This window comes from Vanacampus margaritifer, chromosome 2, assembly GCF_051991255.1.
Source record: "Vanacampus margaritifer isolate UIUO_Vmar chromosome 2, RoL_Vmar_1.0, whole genome shotgun sequence".
Lineage (NCBI taxonomy): Eukaryota > Metazoa > Chordata > Actinopteri > Syngnathiformes > Syngnathidae > Vanacampus > Vanacampus margaritifer.
In genome coordinates, this window is record NC_135433.1 from 5470629 (window position 1) to 5493444 (window position 22816).

Consider the following 22816-nt stretch of genomic DNA (forward strand, 5'->3'; position numbering starts at 1 on the left):
GCTTAAGACATCAGTTAAAACAGAGTGGACTGAACCAGAACCGATGCCTATGGATCTTGGGTATCTGCTGGACAGTAAGACGTCTGTCATCCAAGACCATATGATGAATGGTATCAGGTTCTTGATCAGTGGTTGAGATTTGTGGACGACATGACAGAGGGTCATCTTCCGTGCTACCGCTAAGCCTGCCTCGCTTGAATGCAGCAGCCCACTTTTTAAGAGGAGGGGGAGTCCTCAGCAAGTGTCTGTATTATGTACTCCAACCTTTCTTTTGAAAATACTTAACCCTGAAGAACCCAAGAACCCTTTTCTTCTTTGGAAAATTATGAATTATACATTAAATGACTGCTATAAGTTCACTGAACACCAAAATATATGTTTTTTTCAAACATATATTTAAGAATATATGTTTATTCCCTAATTTAGGATTAGGGCGAAATTTGACCCTTTGGGATTTAGGGGTATCATTTCGAAAAATCTGAATAACAAAAACTGTCAGTAAACTATTTAGAATTTAAGAAAATAATCAATCAAATACACAGCTACATTGAACAATGTAATTTTTTTGTTTTATTTGTTGCATTTTAGCCATCTTGTCACCACCACTCTGGCTCATGTAAGTGCAATATTCATCCACTAGATGGCGCCATGCAGGGGTCAGAAGTGGCACTCTGGACTTTTGAAGTTAAATTTGTAAAAAAAATTTAATAAAATAAAAAAACTAAAGGTCTTTGTTATTTGAGTAGCAGAATTTATACGGGCCAAATTTGACCCCGTGGGTTCTCCAGGGTTTTAATGATCGCTCGAACCTTTGTTTTGTCCATCTTCAGATTTGTCACATCTCACCTTCGCCGGTCCATTACCAGCGAAAAGAACTCTGTATTAGCTTTGTGTCAGTGCGTTTGCCATCTTTTTTTCTGGGTGAGGCTTAGAGCTTTTTGAACAACCGACAGCAATGTGCATTCAGGGTCAAACGTTAAATCTGTCTGCAGGTGAAGGAACACCCGTTTGAAGGTCAAATCCTAACGAAATCAAAGTACTGAGCAAACGCCACCTTTTCAACACCTCGGTGAACTCCCTTTGACAAGAATATACGTTAACGCAAGCAGCGTGAACACACATTTTAAAGATTACTTCTCACCGGTGTCAAACCATGCATGGAAATCCTTCGGATTACTATTCATTGCCTGCATTCATGCCCATCTATTCGCCCTCGTTCAGGCTGGTCTGTTTTTCCTCGCTGTCTGTATCCAACTGTGGCTTATCTGTGAATTCTCAGGTTGGGCTAATTGGCATTATTAAACCAGTGGTGGGCTGAAGATACGCAGCTTGACAGTCTGCCTGTTTACACAAAACTATCAATGCCTCTGCGTGCCTATTTGGAAAATTGGACAAGCAGCTGTCAGTTTCAATAAAAAAAAGAGCGCATGGCTTTGCTGGAGACTCAGGTAGTCCAATTACAGGCGGACACACTCAATGTATTAGGCAGGAGCCGACGCCTATCTCCTTTAATTCAAACTGCGGGTGGGGGAGACATCATTGGTCGATGTGTGAAGGGTAAACGCTGTTGGGAGCCGTTGCCGAGACAATTGCAGAATCTTCTGTATGTTTACAATCGGGTCAATTGGGTGAAGGGAGGAAGTGGGAGAGGGTGAAGGACGAAAGTCCAGTGAGACTTGAGTCACAGTTTTTTTTTTTTTTTTTTGAGAGCTCAGTATTGTTCATTCGGTAATTTTACCGATTTGACATGTCATCATCATTGCTCTCTTTTTCTTTTTTTAATAATTATTTTTTATTTTATTTATTTTTTATTTTGTATGTGGGTGTGTGTGAGTGTGTGTGTATTCATTAGTTCACCTAAAACCTATTAAAAAATCCCATACCGTTCACCTAAACCGAACACTTCCAGCCAGAGTCGTGAGGCCGTCAGGAGACACTGTTTTGATGACTTGACAAAAAGTCAACAATTTATGGACTCCACATGATAGACTTGAGAGTTAAAGACTCGGGACTCGACTTGACTTGAGACGTGATGGTATGTTACACATACAGTTTAGATTGAAGAAACAGAAATTGTGCAATGATATCATTGTTTGACCTTCTTTGTCTTCTCTTTAATGTAAACCATCGCATATGTTACTCATCTCTGCTCTATTGACTTAGTGCAGATTGCCATGACACATTTGGATTACTGAGCCATTTCTCTTATTCTTATGTTTTTTTTTTTCCTGTCCGTTTGAAGGGTGGAAAGATCCCTGTGAGGTGGACGGCGCCTGAGGCCATCGCATACAGGAAGTTCACGTCAGCCAGTGACGTGTGGAGCTACGGCATTGTCATGTGGGAAGTGATGTCGTTTGGAGAGAGGCCCTACTGGGACATGTCCAATCAAGATGTAAGTGCTATTCAAATAATAATAATAAAAATAATTTTAATAATATGTAGGGCTGTGCTCGAATTGAGATGTGAATTGGCCGTTAAAAATGAATGCCGAATTTTCAGATTTGAATCTGAAAATAGAATTGAATTTGAATGGCCACGAAAAAGTTAGATAAACACCTTAGGTTAGCTTAGCGCTAGCTAGCCGTTACAACAGAACATGATGGATAAAACTGAGAAAACACTCTGGGTTTTGCCGTTGGCCAGTGTACGGCAAGGGATTCTGGAGGTGAAACTAAGTTATTTTAAACTAAAAGTGAAAAGCATTCCATAAGATGATGCAGCTGCGTCAATCTTGGCACAGTCCAATACGATTTCAAAAAAGGGAATGTGAGGCGTAGTAAAGTGTTTTGGACAACATATGGCGTAAATAAAGCGATAAATGATAAGTGCACTTCATTTAGCATTTGCCATTATGATCAAATTAGGTTTTTGTTTTTTTGGGGCAAAAGTACAATTAGTAATTAGTTGATTTGGTGGTTAAATGGTAAACGAACAGCAATTGCGGATTTTGCCGTATAAGTCAGGCACTAACAATACGCAATTTTGTTCAAATAGAAGGACTTGGGCCATGGTTCCAAAATGGACATTCGTTAGTTAGTTTCTTTTTATTTTCCAGTTTGAGTGAAATGTATCTAACAATGTGTACTTGAAATTTAATGTTTTAATGGTAAATGATCTTGTGGACGATCACAAAAAAACTACGAGATTGTGTTTATAATGTGTTTATTCGAAGATCATGCCAGCTAAAATATATAGTTAGAAGAAAATATGATCACATGGTAATGTAATATTTACTTATCATATTTTCACCAAAACATTTGTGGCATTTTATAGAACAAGGAACCATATTTGGTCAACTTCAAAGGATGCCACGACTATAAAACAGCAGCAATGTAACAATGTGAATCCTCTCGGAAAATGTGATTATAATAAATATGTGGTGATGAAATAAAATAAGCAAACATAATAATAGACGTTTCCAACTATTGCTTTGCATGCATTATAAAGGAGTATGCTAATAGGGTTGATCTTAAATGACGTCACGTTCTCCTCATTAATATGACGTCCCAGGCGTGAAATTTCAACATGGTTCAATTGACAAACACACTTTGGAACACCTAAAATGGTGGTTGACATGCGGAGACCTCAATATGGGCGGAAAGAAAGCAGTTTTTGTAGAAGATTTATCGTATGATCGTTGCTGCTACTCCGGTGCGGTCTAGATGACTGCTAATATCGTGTCGTCGCTAATTGTCACGAAAACGAAAGACATTAAAGTCACGATTTTCATTTGAAGATTTTAAGCCTACCTTTGGGCGGTTACTTCTGTCTAGTTACTCTTGTAAACTTGAGGTATTTTCGGTGCATTTACACCATGATGTATAGTTGCTAGCATGTTGTAGCAGGCAGCTAGCAAAAAGGCTAACGCTGAGAAAGCGGACGATAAACATATCCTGCGATCGTTTGGTTCTGGATTTTCAGCTGCGAAATGTAGAGAGCACATAGAGGTGTCTTCGGTGACATTTTTCGCGTAAACCACTACCGTTAAATTGTACACGCTTGAAGCCAGCGGAGACATTGTTCATTCGATCGCGGTCACAACAACAACGCCAAAGCAGCAGAGGTTTGTTGTAATCATAATACATCTGCTAAGTATATTTATGGTGAAATAGTTGACAAGTTTTGCCTCGTTTGAATGCACTCCCTCAGTCGCCTGCCTGTGTTTCTTGTCCAAAAAAATCAACTGGCCACGCCCATGCGCTGTTCTAAAAATAGTAGTTTGGGCGTAATTGTAAGCTGCCCTATTAAAACAGCTTATAATAATAAATGGACGATTCAACCCCGTATGTACTTTACATACTGTCAAGGGTAACACATGAAATAGTAAGTGGTCATGAATCACACATTTTATCATCCTCCATCTTTGACGATGTCCTTGACTCCGACTTTGAGCGAAGACGTCTTACAGGCCCAATCTCACTCCCACTCTCCCCTTAACTTCTCGGTGAGAATTTCAACGAGGGCTGTTTTGTTTCCGGTGTCCGTTTTGGATTGGGTCCACGCGCAAAGACACAAGCTTTGGAACTATTCCCAAACTGTGATATTTCTCTCTGTCATCGAGCAAAGAGAGCCGCCCATTGGACCATCAGGCCTCAGTGGATGCTGCTCCGCAAGGACCATCCAATGCAACAGATGCCGCCTCAGTGGGCCAGCAGCAAACGGCAACCTGCCGAGGCGACGGTAGTGCCGGCAACTGGCATCACTCAGCATGCCCGGCTGTCCTCCACACACATTATTTAAAAACGCACAAACTTCAGGATGAATCACTCATCAAGATTATGCTGAGTTGCGCTCGACTCTGCGGCGGAGTACAGAGCGGTGTCTAATTTTTTTTATGATAGTATCTTTAATACTCAATTTCACACCAGGTCCTTATCGCACACTGATGCATTTTAATGGAAAAATTATATCTGGGAGAAAATGTACAGTACGGTAAAACACAAAAACATAAAGATGTGAAGAAGATCCATCAATGACATCAGCAACGTCTGCCTTAACACGTCGGCAGATACACTGAGGTCCTCATTAACTCATTCACTGCCATTGACGGCTATAGACGTCAAAAATTCATTTGAACTATTTCTATTAGTTTAAATTTTTTTTCCACTTTTGTTAACAAGAGTATGAAAAACTATATCTGTTTTTATTGTACATTAAAAACAGATATAAAATGTGTGATTAATCGTGAGTTAACTAGTGAAGTCATTATGCAATTAATTATGATTAAAAAATATTAATAATCGCCTGACACCCCTCATTTTTAATAATCTTTTCTTTTAAAAGAAGGGAAAAAAAGAAAAGATTATTAAAAAATAAAAAATAAGTTTACTTTTCTTTTTTTTTAAAGAAAAGAAAAGATTATTAAAAATTAGGGGCGTCGGGCGATTACATTTTTTCGTAATTAATCGCATGATTTCACTAGTTTACAAATTTTATATTTGTTCTAAATGTACAATCATTTTTTCTAGGTTTTCATACTCTTGTTAACAAAAGTGAGGGGGGTAAAGGTAAACTAATAGAAATAGTTTGTTAGTTAGTTAGTTAAACTAATAGAAATAGTTCCAATGAATTTTTGACGTCTATAGCCGTCAATGGCAGTGAATGAGTTAAGCTAATTCATTTTTAGCATTTATTTAGTGCCATTTTCTATATTTTTCATTAACATCTATGGTTCTCAAACTTTTTCTATCAAGTATCCATGGCCAACATTAAAATACAGTCATGTAGTAAGTAACTTTCATCAAAAATGAAGTAGAGGTTTTATTAAAAAAAATAATAATAATATATCTAATATTATTGTAAGCCACTGTAACATTTTGCATGATTTGAATCCGATTTTATCACAATGGCAAATGACAAATAGATATTGCTTTATCTTGATCATTGACTAATCTCATTTGAACGTATCAAACTGTAGCCTACACCAGCACATCAACACACGGAAAGGGTAACCTTTTTAGATAACGCGCTGTACCCTGGCTAATGGCGGAATTAAGTTTTTACTCTTATCTATCTCATTTTACATCCATGTTGCTAATAGCCTCATCCATATGGAAAACCACAAATGCCAAAATAAATCAACAAATAAATAAATTAATTAATAAAAAATAAATAATATAAAAATAATAAATAAATTAAACATAACTAAAACATTTAATACAAAAAATATACATGGAAATAAAATCAAAAAAAATATTTTAATTAATTAATTAAGTAAAAATAAATACAAAAATAAAAACCGAGATTCAAAAAATAGAAATAAAAAAAAATATATATATATAAATTGAATTTAAATCAATCAATAAATAAAGATGCTCTGCTGTTATATTTATTTATTTCATGCTGCAGACACCATCAGCTTGAAATGCATCATGAAATGTTATTCAAATGAGGAGGGGGGGTGGGGGGCTAAGTGTGTCTAGCCTATATAGGCACATTTAGGGAGATGGGACATGCCATCCAAACATTCATCTCTGGCGACAATACGCTATGATACGTTCTGACCAGGGCTGGACTGGCCATCTGGCGTACAAGGCAGATGCCCGATGAGCCTGCCTCTTTTGTGGCCGATGCAGTGATTTTTTATTATTATTTTTCCACATTTTACCCACAATTTGGCCCCCAATTCAGAGGAATCAGTCTGTTGAATACAGTTTGAATATAGCAAATTGAAACCTCATCAGGGGCAAAACTACATGTTAGGCAGGAGTCAATCAAAATGCCAGGTCCGATTTGTTTTTGTTTTTTGCGCCAGTCCAGCCCTGGTTCTCACTCAAATGTGAAAATTCTGCTTCGGCGATCATTTTCAGAGGCCACTAAATTCGAGTCATCACCGATTCATGCACAGCCCTGGTATTTACTGATATTTAATCTCGCCTGAAGTATATTTCCGCGATGAAGGGTATGCTTAATTCCAAGGGAGTGTATCTATCAGGTCAGAACAGGTCACTGGTCATGTCAGGATAAGAGGGGTGGATGTGCAATTAGTTTTAAACACGGAGGGTGTACACGCATATTAGACGGAATTATCAATTACCTCAATATGAAAGCAGATAAAAGCTCCCCCTCGCTTCCCCCGTCCAGGTGATTAATGCCATCGAGCAGGACTACCGTCTGCCGCCGCCTATGGACTGCCCCAGCGCGCTGCACCAGCTCATGCTGGATTGTTGGCAAAAGGACCGCAACGTCCGGCCCCGCTTCACAGACATCGTCAGCACTCTGGACAAGATGATCCGCAACCCCACCAGCCTCAAAGCCGTCGCCAACATCCCCGCAGTGTAAGTAGAGAAGAAGAATTGAGATGTTGTCGTCATACAAATGTATTCATATATTATGTACGATGTTGTCCACACTAACACATTACTTGCGTTTACAGCCGATTGCATCACACGTGACTTTTCCTTGCTCATATTGTGAAGCTCGCAAGTCATCCATGATGCATCGTCCTCGTTTCAATTTCACTTTTGTTTATTTTTTGCATTCTGTTCCAGACTCCCTAAGTTCTTTGTGCTTGTTCTGCCCCGCAGGCCTTCTCAGCCACTGTTGGACCGATCCATACCCGACTTCAACACCTTCAGCTCCGTAGAAGACTGGCTCGGTGCCATCAAGATGAGCCAATACCGGGACAACTTCCTCAACTCAGGCTTCACATCGCTGCAGCTGGTGGCTCAAATGACCTCAGAGTGAGTTTGACGACATGCGCACGTTGGAAGCCCATATGGCACTTGAGGGGCTCACTCGAGTCAAGTGCGCCTATTTTTTAACACCAAACTCCCTCTTGTAGCCAACATGCTGAATGAGACTTGGAGTGCATGGAAATACAAGTCGTTAACAGAAGTTACATTTTGCAAAAATATGTGAATACAGTTGGAATCCACAGTCGAATGCAATCGGTTCTAGGACACAGGTCGTTTGAATTTCAAAATCATATTTTGCAAGTAACACATGAATGATAAAAATGGGCTTTGTAAAAAAAATTCTCACGATTTCAACACATGAATGATAAAAATGGGCTTTGTGAAAAAAAACTCACTATTTCAAAGCATGAATGATAAAAATGGGCTTTGTAAAAAAATCATTATTTCAACACATGAATGCTAAAAATTGGCTTTGTGAAAAAAAATCTCACTATTTCAAAAATGAATGACAAAAAATGGCTTTGTAAAAAAAAAAATCATTATTTCAACACATGAATGATAAAAATTGGCTTTTTAATTTTTTTTCACTATTTCAAAACATGAATGATAAAAAAAAGGCTATGTAAAAAAAATCTCATTATTTCAACACATGAATGATAAAAATCGGCTTTTTTTTTAAATTCTCACCATTTCAAAACATGAATGATAAAAATTGGCTTTGTAAAAAAAAATAATGAAAACAAAAAATAATTCTCCCAGTATATCAACACATGAATGATAAAAATCGACTTTTTAAAAAATTCTCACTATTTCAAAACATGAATGATAAAAATTGGCTTTGTAAAAAAATAAAATTTAAATAATTCTCACAGTATTTCATCACATGAATGATAAAAATGGGCTTTGTAAAAAAATCATTATTTCAACACATGAATGCTAAAAATTGGCTTTGTGAAAAAAAATCTCACTATTTCTAAACATGAATGATAAAAATTGGCTTTGTAAAAAAAATTCTCAAATTATTTCAAAAAAGTTCAAACAAAAAAACTCATGATTTCAAAACATGAATGACAAAAAATGGCTTTGTAAAAAAAAAATCATTATTTCAACACATGAATGATAAAAATTGGCTTTTTAATTTTTTTTCACTATTTCAAAACATGAATGATAAAAATTGGCTTTGTAAAAAAAATTCTCAAATTATTTCAAAAAAGTTCAAACAAAAAAACTCATGATTTCAAAACATGAATGACAAAAAATGGCTTTGTAAAAAAAAAATCATTATTTCAACACATGAATGATAAAAATTGGCTTTTTAATTTTTTTTCACTATTTCAAAACATGAATGATAAAAATTGGCTTTGTAAAAAAAATTCTCAAATTATTTCAAAAAAGTTCAAACAAAAAAACTCATGATTTCAAAACATGAATGACAAAAAATGGCTTTGTAAAAAAAAAAATCATTATTTCAACACATGAATGATAAAAATTGGCTTTTTAATTTTTTTTCACTATTTCAAAACATGAATGATAAAAATTGGCTTTGTAAAAAAAATTCTCAAATTATTTCAAAAAAGTTCAAACAAAAAAACTCATGATTTCAAAAATGAATGACAAAAAATGGCTTTGTAAAAAAAAAAAATCATTATTTCAACACATGAATGATAAAAATTGGCTTTTTAATTTTTTTTCACTATTTCAAAACATGAATGATAAAAATTGGCTTTGTAAAAAAAATTCTCAAATTATTTCAAAAAAGTTCAAACAAAAAAACTCATGATTTCAAAAATGAATGACAAAAAATGGCTTTGTAAAAAAAAAATCATTATTTCAACACATGAATGATAAAAATTGGCTTTTTAATTTTTTTTCACTATTTCAAAACATGAATGATAAAAATTGGCTTTGTAAAAAAAATTCTCAAATTATTTCAAAAAAGTTCAAACAAAAAAACTCATGATTTCAAAACATGAATGACAAAAAATGGCTTTGTAAAAAAAAAAATCATTATTTCAACACATGAATGATAAAAATTGGCTTTTTAATTTTTTTTCACTATTTCAAAACATGAATGATAAAAATTGGCTTTGTAAAAAAAATTCTCAAATTATTTCAAAAAAGTTCAAACAAAAAAACTCATGATTTCAAAAATGAATGACAAAAAATGGCTTTGTAAAAAAAAAAAATCATTATTTCAACACATGAATGATAAAAATTGGCTTTTTAATTTTTTTTCACTATTTCAAAACATGAATGATAAAAAAAAGGCTATGTAAAAAAATCTCATTATTTCAACACATGAATGATAAAAATCGGCTTTTTTTTTAAATTCTCACCATTTCAAAACATGAATGATAAAAATTGGCTTTGTAAAAAAAATAATGAAAACAAAAAATAATTCTCCCAGTATATCAACACATGAATGATAAAAATCGACTTTTTAAAAAATTAAATTAAAATAATTCTCACAGTATTTCAACACATGAATGATAAAAATGGGTTTGTAAAAAATAAAATTAAAATAATTCTCACAGTATTTTAACACATGAATGATAAAAATGGGTTTGTAAAAAAAAAAATGACAAAAAGAAAACTAAATACATTCTCACAGTATTTCAAGAGTAATTTTTCATTAGCCGTATCCCACCTGAGAATGAAGCGCTTTAAGCAGCCTCGCCAGCTGCGGAGCCCCAGTCAAAGTGCTGTGGGTTGTTTGTTTGTTTTGTTCTTTCATTTACAAGAAATCAACAAGGGCCAACCTCATTCCAGCTCCTGTCATCACTCACTAGGCCATGTCTCTTAAATAAGGCACACATTCAACACACGGATACTACAGTAGCTACATCCATTAATTGCACGTTATAAAACGTCTTATATCTTTACATTCTGCCTTAATATTTTTTTGGTTTTGTTTTCAAAATAGTGCAAATTTTCTTCGTTCAAAACATAGCAACAAAATTGTGAAGTTTTTGAGTTCTGAAACAGATCGATCACAATCCAACTCATTTTAACTCATTTACTGCCATTGACGGCTATAGACGTCAAAAACTCATTTGAACTATTTCTATTAGTTTAAAAAAAATCCTACTTTTGTTAACATAATATAGAAACCTAGAAAAAAGTGTATTGTACTTTTTGAACAGATATAAAATTTGTAATTAATCATGACTTAACTATTGAAGTAATGCGATTAATTACAATTTGAAATTTTAATCACCTGACACGATAAAAAAAGAAAAAAAAAAAGAAAAGATTATTAAAAATTTAGGGCGTCAAGGGATTAAAATTTTGAATTGTAATTAATTGCATGACTCCACTATTTAACTCACAAATAATCAAACATTTTATATCTATTCTAAATGTACAATATTTTTTTTCCCTAGGTATTCATACTCTTTAAAAAAATGAAAACAAATGTTAAACTAATAGAAATAGTTCAAATTCATATTTGACGTCTATAGCCGTCAAAGGCAGTGAATGAGTTAATGGGGGAGAATTGATTTCAAAAGTAAACGAAGTTTGTACAAATGTAGTTTAATCCATCTTTGTTTGTTTTTTAATTTATTTTCCTCTGCTGTGGTCCAGGGACTTGCTGCGAATAGGCGTGACCTTAGCCGGACACCAAAAGAAGATCCTCAGTAACATCCAGTCCATGAGGGTGCAGATGAGCCAATCGCCCACCGCCATGGCATGACTACAGGGGGCGCCGTGCCACGGAGCGGGCAGCATTCGGAGGACCGCCTCCAACATCACCAACAGCAAATGCGGCCCCCGAATGACCCCCGATCCGTCGGAACGCGCCAGAGTGGAGACTGTCGTCTTAATCTGATCCACACCAGGAGACCAGGGTCTTACACTTCCACACTTAGAAAATCCACACGGAGAAGTTCAGGGTTCAGGAAAAGGAAGTTGAAAACTGCAATCGGGATTGCTTGTTGTACCTCGATGTTATCTGGACTATTTTAGAAGCAACGTGAGCTGTGATTTTTTTTTTTTTTTTTTTTTTTTTTTAACTTTACTTGTGTGCAATGAAGATGCCTTTGACCTGGCCATACTTAAGTGGTAGAATACTAAAGTAATCAATAGGAGTCATTAGGGGGAGAAGAATACAGGGATGTACAGTCAAACCGCTCACGTCATCTTTTAGCTTCTATGTTTTTTGTCCGCGTTTGAATCTCTGTAGCAAGATGTGCCACTCTTGCGTTTAACACTACCTGTCGAGTCGTGGGCGGGGGAGGTGGGAGGCCTTGCCCGCGGTCGGGGAATATAAATATGTTTATCTCTTGCGAAATATGATTATATCTTTCATAATAGACCTTCATATTGAAGGTGATGCCCATGAATGTGTATGTACAGGACTCTCTGCTTGCATTTTTGGCAAAGACTGCTTTGGACACACGCGAGGTGGTGTAGCTTCCCAAGATGACCTGGATCCCTTTTTATGGACATACTATGGGATTGTACGTCTTTTAAATCCGAGGACGCGAATCTTTACATAATGGATATGTAAGGAGAAAAAAAATGTTAAAAAGTGAAGTCTTGGTATTGTAGAGCTACATGAAAATTGCTGTGTAGGAGTTCCCAAAAAGCATTTTATTGGAGGTTATGTTTAATGTGGGTGTGCACATGCTGTCTCTTTGCCGGTGAGCACTTGCTTACTTGTACAGTTTTCTGTTTTCAATTCCTCGTGTTTGTTCAAAGTGCAGCGGGGGAAGGAAGGCGCCTCCTGGTTTTGGCTGGCCCCGCATTCATGGTGAGTGTACGCCGATTACCGCTTAACTCATTTTTCGGGATTATTGGGTCCTGTTTTCATCAGGATTGTAATAGTTTGGCATTTTTCATTGGGTGGGTTTGCATCCACCTATTTTCATTGGAATTGAATGAAAACGGCAGAAAAAAGGCCCAAAATTTGCAAAAAGTTTTTACGCTTGGAGGAGGGGGCGTTTTTTGAAGCGTATCGAAAAAAGAAAAAGCGCATTTTGGCAATGGAAACAGGTTTTGCGTTTGGCATTTTTCATTGGGTGGGTTTCCATCCACCTATTTTCATTGGAATTGAATGAAAACGGCAGAAAAAAGGTCCAAAATTTGCAAAAAGTTTTTACGCTTGGAGGAGGGGGTGTTTTTTGAAGCGTATCGAAAAAAGGAAAATGCGCATTTTGGCGATGGAAACAGGTTTTGCGTTTGGCATTTTTCATTGGGTGGGTTTGCATCCACCTATTTTCATTGGAATTGAATGAAAACGGCAGAAAAAAGGCCCAAAATTTGCAAAAAGTTTTTACGCTTGGAGGAGGGGGCGTTTTTTGAAGCGTATCGAAAAAAGAAAAAGCGCATTTTGGCAATGGAAACAGGTTTTGCGTTTGGCATTTTTCATTGGGTGGGTTTCCATCCACCTATTTTCATTGGAATTGAATGAAAACGGCAGAAAAAAGGTCCAAAATTTGCAAAAAGTTTTTACGCTTGGAGGAGGGGGTGTTTTTTGAAGCGTATCGAAAAAAGGAAAATGCGCATTTTGGCGATGGAAACAGGTTTTGCGTTTGGCATTTTTCATTGGGTGGGTTTGCATCCACCTATTTTTATTGGAATTGAATGAAAACGGCAGAAAAAAGGCCCAAAATTTGCAAAAAGTTTTTACGCTTGGAGGAGGGGGCGTTTTTTGAAGCGTATCGAAAAAAGAAAAAGCGCATTTTGGCAATGGAAACAGGTTTTGCGTTTGGCATTTTTCATTGGGTGGGTTTCCATCCACCTATTTTCATTGGAATTGAATGAAAACGGCAGAAAAAAGGTCCAAAATTTGCAAAAAGTTTTTACGCTTGGAGGAGGGGGTGTTTTTTGAAGCGTATCGAAAAAAGGAAAAAGCGCATTTTGGCGATGGAAACAGGTTTTGCGTTTGGCATTTTTCATTGGGTGGGTTTCCATCCACCTATTTTTATTGGAATTGAATGAAAACGGCAGAAAAAAGGCCCAAAATTTGCAAAAAGTTTTTACGCTTGGAGGAGGAGGAGGTGGTGTTTTTTGAAGCGTATCGAAAAAAGGAAAATGCGCATTTTGGCGATGGAAACAGGTTTTGCGTTTGGCATTTTTCATTGGGTGGGTTTCCATCCACCTATTTTTATTGGAATTGAATGAAAACGGCAGAAAAAAGGCCCAAAATTTGCAAAAAGTTTTTACGCTTGGAGGAGGGGGTGTTTTTTGAAGCGTATCGAAAAAAGGAAAATGCGCATTTTGGCGATGGAAACAGGTTTTGCGTTTGGCATTTTTCATTGGGTGGGTTTCCATCCACCTATTTTTATTGGAATTGAATGAAAACGGCAGAAAAAAGGCCCAAAATTTGCAAAAAGTTTTTACGCTTGGAGGAGGAGGGGGTGTTTTTTGAAGCGTATCGAAAAAAGGAAAATGCGCATTTTGGCGATGGAAACAGGTTTTGCGTTTGGCATTTTTCATTGGGTGGGTTTCCATCCACCTATTTTTATTGGAATTGAATGAAAACGGCAGAAAAAAGGCCCAAAATTTGCAAAAAGTTTTTACGCTTGGAGTGGGTGGTTTTTGAAGCGTATCGAAAAAAGGAAAATGCGCATTTTGGCAATGGAAACAGGTTTTGCGTTTGGCATTTTTCATTGGGTGGGTTTCCATCCACCTATTTTTATTGGAATTGAATGAAAACGGCAGAAAAAAGGCCCAAAATTTGCAAAAAGTTTTTACGCTTGGAGGAGGGGGTGTTTTTTGAAGCGTATCGAAAAAAGGAAAAAGCGCATTTTGGCGATGGAAACAGGTTTTGCGTTTGGCATTTTTCATTGGGTGGGTTTCCATCCACCTATTTTTATTGGAATTGAATGGAAACGCCCAAAAAAAAAGGCCCAAAATTTGCAAAAAAAATTACGCTTGGAGGGGGTGTTTTTTGAAGCGTATCGAAAAAAGGAAAATGCGCATTTTGGCGATGGAAACAGGTTTTGCGTTTGGCATTTTTCATTGGGTGGGTTTCCATCCACCTATTTTTATTGGAATTGAATGGAAACGCCAGAAAAAAAAGGCCCAAAATTTGCAAAAAAAATTACGCTTGGAGGGGGTGTTTTTTGAAGCGTATCGAAAAAAGGAAAATGCGCATTTTGGCGATGGAAACAGGTTTTGCGTTTGGCATTTTTCATTGGGTGGGTTTGCATCCACCTATTTTTATTGGAATTGAATGAAAACGGCAGAAAAAAGGCCCAAAATTTGCAAAAAGTTTTTACGCTTGGAGGAGGGGGTGTTTTTTGAAGCGTATCGAAAAAAGGAAAATGCGCATTTTGGCGATGGAAACAGGTTTTGCGTTTGGCATTTTTCATTGGGTGGGTTTCCATCCACCTATTTTTATTGGAATTGAATGGAAACGGCAGAAAAAAGACTCAAAATTTGCAAAAAAGTTTTAACGCTTGGAGTGGGTGGTTTTTGAAGCGTATCGGAAAAAGGAAAATGCGCATTTTAAGCAACTACAAGACCGGGTACACGTCGCACGTTTTGACCGATACGTTTGGAGTCACAATAAATGGCGGATGATAAAGTAAGATATGTTTGGGGAGACGAAGAAACACGATTCTTTTTATAATTAATTAAAGGGAAAAAAACATAAATGCAATTTTAGATGGCTTTAATAACATCAGCTCTTAATGTAACGACACACTTCACTTTCATGCGGGAGGAAAGCCAACAAGACAAACGACTTCCGTTAAGTCCGTCAAAACCAACATTCCCACCCGGAACTCCACATTTGTCCCAAAGTTCCGTCACTACAACGTCATCTCGCGGCACATATTCGCAAAAGAAGAGCGGATGGAAACGGGCATAAGTCGCATGTCCGCATTTTCACAAAATTGGCATACAAATTTCAAAACATTTCGATGGAAACCTGACTAATGTGATTAGTATTTATTCGTTATTTTTTATTTATTTATTTAATTAATTAGTTTTAGTTAGTTAGCAGGTATCTTTATAGGGCCAATACCAGGGCTCATTTCACAGTATCGGTACTCGCGACGGGTACCGATACTGGTATTTAATGAGCGCCACAGAGGTCTTCGGTAAGAGAGCGCATAAGTCTTCAGTTGTACTCAACAATTTAATTAGCTCTGTAGTGCAGACAGATCTTTGTTTATTATATAGTATATCGTCATTGACTACTGTTTTCAATTAAAAGCATGGATTTCAAAACAAGATATATTTAAACATCACACATGGTCGATATTACTAAATTACTTGAAGCCCATTGGTATTAAATTGAATTATTTGCTCTTCCTTAAAAAGAAGTAGAAATCACATATTTTGATTGGGACTTTTTTTTCCTGGCCACTGGATTATTTGTTTCATTTTATTTATCAGTTGTTGTTTTTTTGATTGATTTTATTGTGTGCTCTATGCAAAATTACATTTATGAGCAAATTGAGAAAATATAATTCATTCATTTCAAGCAATTTCAAGGAAATTTGCTACAATTGGGATATATAGGTCTTTTTAATTTTTTGTATCATAAGTACTAATGGTATCGGCACTTGGTATCGGTGAGTACTGAAGATTTAAGTATCGGCATCTGTATCGGTCTAAGAAAAAGTGTTATCGAACATCCCTACTATATACTATATAATGATGTAATGAAAATGGGTTCGTAATTGCCGGGAAAAATAATAATAATTCCAGAAAATGAAAAATCCAAATTGATTTGATTTATTGAAAATGTAAAGACAATACAAGATATGAAACTAAAAATTGAAAGAAGGAAAAGATCATCAATGGATGTCATAGTTCAGTGCAGTTTACATGTTCAAAGGAAGTAGGAAGAAATACAAGAACTTATCTTGTCTTACTCCATATTACTCATATCGTGTTAATACACTAGTAGGTTATTCATATTCAATACCATATCAAAAGACAAAAAAGTTAATGCTCATGTTTATACCTGATTAGCATTTTTTTTCTTTTTTCTTTTTTTTTTTTTAAAAGTTTTAAACCTCTTTTTGAACACAGCGGGTGATTCACACTTTTTCATAATTGTTCCATAAATTAACACATTTGATTTATGTTTGTTCTCATCTTAGATTTTTAAAGTGGTTTGCGCCCCTTAACTTGTAACAGCAAACCTCCCTGATCTGGAACAGCCTCTCCATATCGCAGCAAAGTACGCCTACCTTATTTGTGCTGTTCAAAATGCTAAAAGGAGTGTACTTGTATACCGCTTAATCTACACCCTTATGTTTTCTAAAAGCGCTTTACCAAACCTCATTTTCACTTTTTTGAAAACATATCTGGTAAACAACAGAACCCAGGTTTGTTTTTGTTTGCTTTTTGTTTTAGGTAACGTTTTAATTCCACCCGTGTCGTCCATTCATGTTGTGTCTGCCGTAGCCGCTAAGCTAGCACTAAGCTAACCTGGTTGGAGGGCTCAAATTTCTTACCTCTGCTGTATGACTGAACGGTAATACCAAAATCCATGTAAAATAAACCCCAAAAGCTTATTTAAGAAATGAATCAACCAAGGTAAAAACAAAGAGCATTCTCACTACAATTGAAGTTCGTTTGAGTTACTTTTATCAACATAAAACGTATTTTTTTTTTAGCATTCACATTTTCATTTCAATAACAAAAATCTTTCTTCAATTTTAGTTTGAGCTATTTTGTTAGCTTTCACTCACTATAATAACTTTATTGACAACTTAAGCATTGAATTGAATTTTCATTTCATTAACAAAAATCTTTCTTCAATTTTAGTTCGAGCTATTTTGTTAGCTTTCATTCACTATAATAACTTTATTGACAACTTAAGCATTGAATTGAATTTTCATTTCATTAACAAAAATCTTTCTTCAATTTTAGTTTGAGCTATTTTGTTAGCTTTCATTCACTATAATAACTTTATTGACAACTTAAGCATTGAATTGAATTTTCATTTCATTAACAAAAATCTTTCTTCAATTTTAGTTTGAGATATTTTGTTAGCTTTCACTCACTATAATAACTTTATTGACAACTTAAGCATTGAATTGAATTTTCATTTCATTAACAAAAATCTTTCTTTAATTTTAGTTTGAGCTATTTTGTTAGCTTTCATTCACTATAATAACTTTATTGACAACTTAAGCATTGAATTGAATTTTCATTTCAATAACAAAAATCTTTCTTCAATTTTAGTTTGAGCTATTTTGTTAGCTTTCATTCACTATAATAACTTTATTGACAACTTAAGCATTGAAACCTAGAATAAGAAACATTGGACTCTTCTTTCACCAGAAAAACAAAAATGGAGCAAAACCACACGAGTGTTTTTCGTGACCGCCTCGTCTGAAACAGGGCATGCGTGTTTGAAAAGCGTAGCGGCGCTGGAAATCAAAATGAGCCCCCTTTTTGCATCTCCACGGAGCCAAAGTGAGCATCTGGGCTGACATTCGCCAACAGATGCCCTATGCCATTCTGACAGCCGACCAGTGCAGTTTATATTTGCATGAGCACAAAAAGGCTTTTAGTGTCAAGCCTACATGACACTCAAGCGCATCATAGCTGCCAAAATTGCTTTGGCGGTGGTCTGGAATGATCTTACAAAATAGAGCATGTATGTATTTGCATGCTCCAGTACACTGATTCACAATCAGGGGGCTGTAAATATTTTTTTTTTTGCTCATCGTGTATGCCAGCAACATTCAGTGACATTGGTCATAATGCTGATACTTTGACAGCTAAGTAAGTTGTTTGTTTGTTTCACCACTGTCCTAGATGATGTTTCAAAATCGAAACGCAATCAGATCCCGGAAGAAATTGTGTTTAACCTTGCAAATATTTTGTCACACTGGTTTTCATGATTCTTAACCCTGGAGAACCCACAGGGTCAAATTTGGCCCCTATAAATTCTGCTACTCAAATAACAAAGACCTTTTTTTTTTCTTTTTTTTTTACAAATTTAACTTCAAAAGTCCAGAGTGCCACTTCTGACCCCTGCATGGCGCCATCTAGTGGATGAATATTGCACTTACATGAGCCAGAGTGGTGGTGACAAGATGGCTAAAATGCAACAAATAAAACAAAAAAAATGTATTGTTCAATGTAGCTGTGTATTTGATTGATTATTTTCTTAAATTCTAAATAGTTTACTGACAGTTTTTGTTATTCTGATTTTTCGAAATGATACCCCTAAATCCCAAAGGGTCAAATTTCGCCCTAATCCTAAATTAGGGAATACATTGAAAAAACATATATTTTGGTGTTCAGTGAACTTATAGCAGTCATTTAATGTATAATTCATAATTTTCCAAAGAAGAAAAGGGTTCTTGGCTTCTCCAGGGTTAAGTAGACATGTTAGAGACCATTCCAAACACATATCTAATATTGGAAAATGATAAAAGCTGCTTCCAGTTGGCAAAAACAATAGAAGACCCAACACACTATTGGAAAGAAAGATTATTTTATCCCTTGGGTAGGATACAAAGAATTCCATTTATTTGCCTCGCCGTCACCGGATTATTTATTTATTTATTTACTTGTACACAAATCACAGTTTTATTTGGATCACATTGAAATGTTTGTAAAAAGTTGTGCTAAAACGCGATCTCCGTCTCCATCTTGTCATGGCATCATTTTCATTGAATTTGTGTCAAAAAAAAAAGATGGTTACCTGTTGAATAACTTTGATGGTAAAGAATATATATTGACGCTGGTGGGTGGAATCTTCACATCCACAATGACAATGTTTCAAGAATAAAACACAACAATGCGTAATTAAAGTAGGTAGTATTAATAAAATAAATAAGAGGCTATTATACCTTATTTACATTCCGGGTGTTAAGCGATTATTTTTTTTTAATCGTAATTAATAGCATGACTTCAATAGTTTACTCATGATTAATCACAAATTTTGTAGCTGTTGTAAATGTATAATATAATGTTTCCATACTCTTGTTAGCATAAGAGTGGAAAAAATGTTGAATAGAAATATGGCTGCATCTTTTAGTCATTGATACAGTAATTTCACAATTCATAAAATTGAGTTCAAATTAAAAAGATGGACTGCACTGTAAAAAAAAAAAGAGTATGATATAGATTTGCACTTAGGTCATTTTTCTGCCACTAGATGGCATAATTGCATTTGTAAGACATTGGCATTTTCATATTAAGAGCTATCGCATCTTTAACATGAAGTACCTTGTGAAAGTCTGCACATTTTAAAAATTGTAAAATACAACTTGAACCCAGACTCCACAAATATATGCATTATTTTTTAATTTATTACTGCTAAATTTCGACGTGGACGTGTCTCCTGCGTTGCGACTGGAATTCCCCCAGTACTGGCTTTCCAAGTAAGGGGCGGTCATTTAAAAAAAAACTTTAAATTAACATTAAAATGAACGCACACATTTTGACACCCCTAATTTACATATTCAAAAACAAGGGTGGTATGCTTAGTCACAGGCATTATCGAGGAATCAATTTGCCATTATTAAGTTATGGGAGCGAGTCGTGGAAGCTAGACTAAGACAGTGAATAATCGTAAACAACATTATGGTTTCGTACGGAGGTAGAGTAAGGTACTACAAACATGTATCAGGGTAACAGTACAGTAGTGAGGTGTGCCGTAGGTGTGACAGAGGAGTTTAAGTTGGAGGTGGGAGTGCATCAGGGATCAGCTCTAAGCACCTTCCTCTTTGCAATAGTGATGGATAAGGTGAGAGATTATGTGATCTGCATGCGCTGGAAAGATGAGGAACGATGAGTAATAGACTTAAGACTAAATGAGTGAGAAGGCTGGAGGAGGAAGAGCGAGCGAGCCTACAGGGTGAAAAGATATTAGTCGGGTTTCCATCCAATTGTTTCAAATTTTTCAAGCAAATTTACTGGAAATGCGCAAAACGTACATGCAATTTATGCCCGTTTTTCCATCTGTTCTTCTTTTGCGAATATTGAGAGGGGACGCCGCCGCTGTAGGTGGCGCTATATACACCATAGAGATGTGATCCACCAGTGATTTGAAAGTAGAAGAAGAAAACCAGGAAGCGACTGCGCCGTGCGATGACGACGTATGAGTTTTCTTTTGTAATTCTTGATAAACCGAAGCGTTTCTTTGCTGTTTTCTAAAATAGCATTAATATTCGCTTTAATCAAATCCCCCAAAAATTCTGTTTCGTCGCTCTAAATTAAATGTTAAACTAATTAATAATGTGTAAAAATAGCTGACAATGTGTCCATCATATCAAATCAATCATATTCTGTAGGGGTGGGAATCTTTGATTGTCTCAGGATTTGATTCGTTTACGATTTTTGGGTGTGCGGTCCGATTCACAATCGATTTTCGATTAAGAACGATTTTTGATTCAAAATGATTTTTGATTCAATTTAGAGATGTTCAAGGAATCGTAATGATCTACTCCATTCTGACTCGCTAATGCTAATTAGCGCGCTACTCACGGCACTTTTATCACTCAAAAGAACGCCTCCACGCTGCAAACAACAACTTTTATTGGAATAACTTAATTGTGACTTTTTCCTTCTACTCCCCAATGTGGCTACAACTTAACAGTTGTATCAGACCGCGTGGAACCACACTGCCCCTAAGTGGCCAAATTGGGTACAACATGAACAGCGCTCCCAATAAAGGCACACACAAACAAAGGGTAGACAGTATAAAATAATTTAAATAAAATCGATTCTGAATCGTAGTAAATGAGAATCGCGATTCTTATGAGAATCTATTTTTTGGGCACACCCGTAACATTCTGTCAGCATCAAAAAAAATGAAGGTGTCCTAAAAAATTTAGCTCATCTTGAAAATCTCCTGCTCTTCGTCAGCAATAGAAAGTGAGCGTATTCATGAGAGTGTTTCCAAACACTGTTTAAGGCTGGCATGAATACCTGCCGTGGGATTCAATTAGAATGCATTAGCACTCCATTTGGGCGCCGTCTCATCTGTTTGCTTTCGTCCACACGAGAGCCCGTCAATGAGATGTTCATTATGCAAACGCTCTCATTCTATTTTCGCCATTTCCTCCGTTTGTCTCTATCAAACTGTAAATGACAGGAGGCGGGGTCGTCCTCCCTGAGGAGCCTTCCATATGGAGACCATTGACACAACTCGTTCTTTTTTCTTTTTTACGGCGCTGTCGGAAAGTGACCCTCTTCGTTGCCGATTTCACGCTTGTCGTTTATGTCGGCGAGGATTTGGACCCGGATCACGCCCTCAAATGGAACGTTCTCCTTTTTATCTTCTCTTTCAGGCTCCAGGGAGGCTCGACACACTCTTTGTACACATGCACGAGCAAGCGCACGGTCAACGAGAGGCCGTCCGAGGCAGCCAATGAGGAAGCAACCAGTCACAACCTCACGCCATTCTATGGTACACACTCGTCAACATCGGTTTATTTTTGTATGCGTGCGTGCGCGGGCCTGATCGTGTACAGACATTTTTACAGGCGCAGGTACAACGTTTTGCGTGTGAAAGTCTCCCTTTTATTCGTCCGTTTCTGTAAAGCTCCCACTTGTAAATTGTGACAAAGTACACGTCCAAGAGTTTGTAAGCTGTAACTTTCTGAAAACTGTTGTACTAAAATGCACATAATAAACGCCTTGACAAAACCAGTACGTCACCTCATGGTCTCTCGCATCTGTGTGTGTGTGTGTGGTTTTTATTATTATTATTATTATTAATATCCACATGAAACTGTGAATTAGTCAACAAATTAGAGGTGGGAAGGCTACAGTAATTTCGCAGCAGGCTTGTCAGATGTTTAATGTTTACTTTCACAAAGAACTGACAGATTATATTTAAAGTCTTCACCAGTAATAATGGAGCCGTCACTCATAATACGAGCCAGGCAGAAAAATATCAGATTGCGTCTCTGATATGTGTCCAAAATGCCAACGTGAGAATGTCGTCGTAAATAATACAAACGCTGAAGCTGTAGCTCTTGCCATGATGCCACAGTTGTTAGGCACACAAACCAAGAAACATGAAAACAAATCATTAAACTGATAACAAAAAAAAAACAAGAGTTTTAAAGCATTTACCTTGATTTACAAGTTTCATTCATTTGCTCACTCAAGGTCAGCCTAATGAACTGTTTCAGCCAACCAAAAAACTTGTTTTGTGTTATATCATTAGTAAAGGAAAAATATCACTGTATTTGATTTAAGGTAAACAGCATAATTGCACTGGATCAGCCTTGTTCAGCTAAACT

The 22816-nt window shown here is 36.2% G+C and overlaps 1 protein-coding gene across 3 annotated transcripts in view; it reads left to right on the forward strand.

The window, feature by feature from the left end:
* Positions 1–22220, forward strand: part of ephb1 (EPH receptor B1) — a 275249-nt gene extending 253029 nt beyond the window's left edge. For all 3 annotated transcript variants that reach the window (XM_077555878.1, XM_077555879.1, XM_077555880.1), the window contains exons 13-17: positions 2243–2392; positions 7084–7277; positions 7527–7682; positions 11223–12390; positions 21857–22220. In XM_077555878.1, the coding sequence (XP_077412004.1) occupies positions 2243–2392; positions 7084–7277; positions 7527–7682; positions 11223–11331 (609 nt within the window). In that variant the 3' untranslated portion in view covers positions 11332–12390; positions 21857–22220. The remainder of the gene's footprint in view (positions 1–2242; positions 2393–7083; positions 7278–7526; positions 7683–11222; positions 12391–21856) is intronic.
* The last annotated feature ends 596 nt before the right edge of the window (positions 22221–22816 follow it).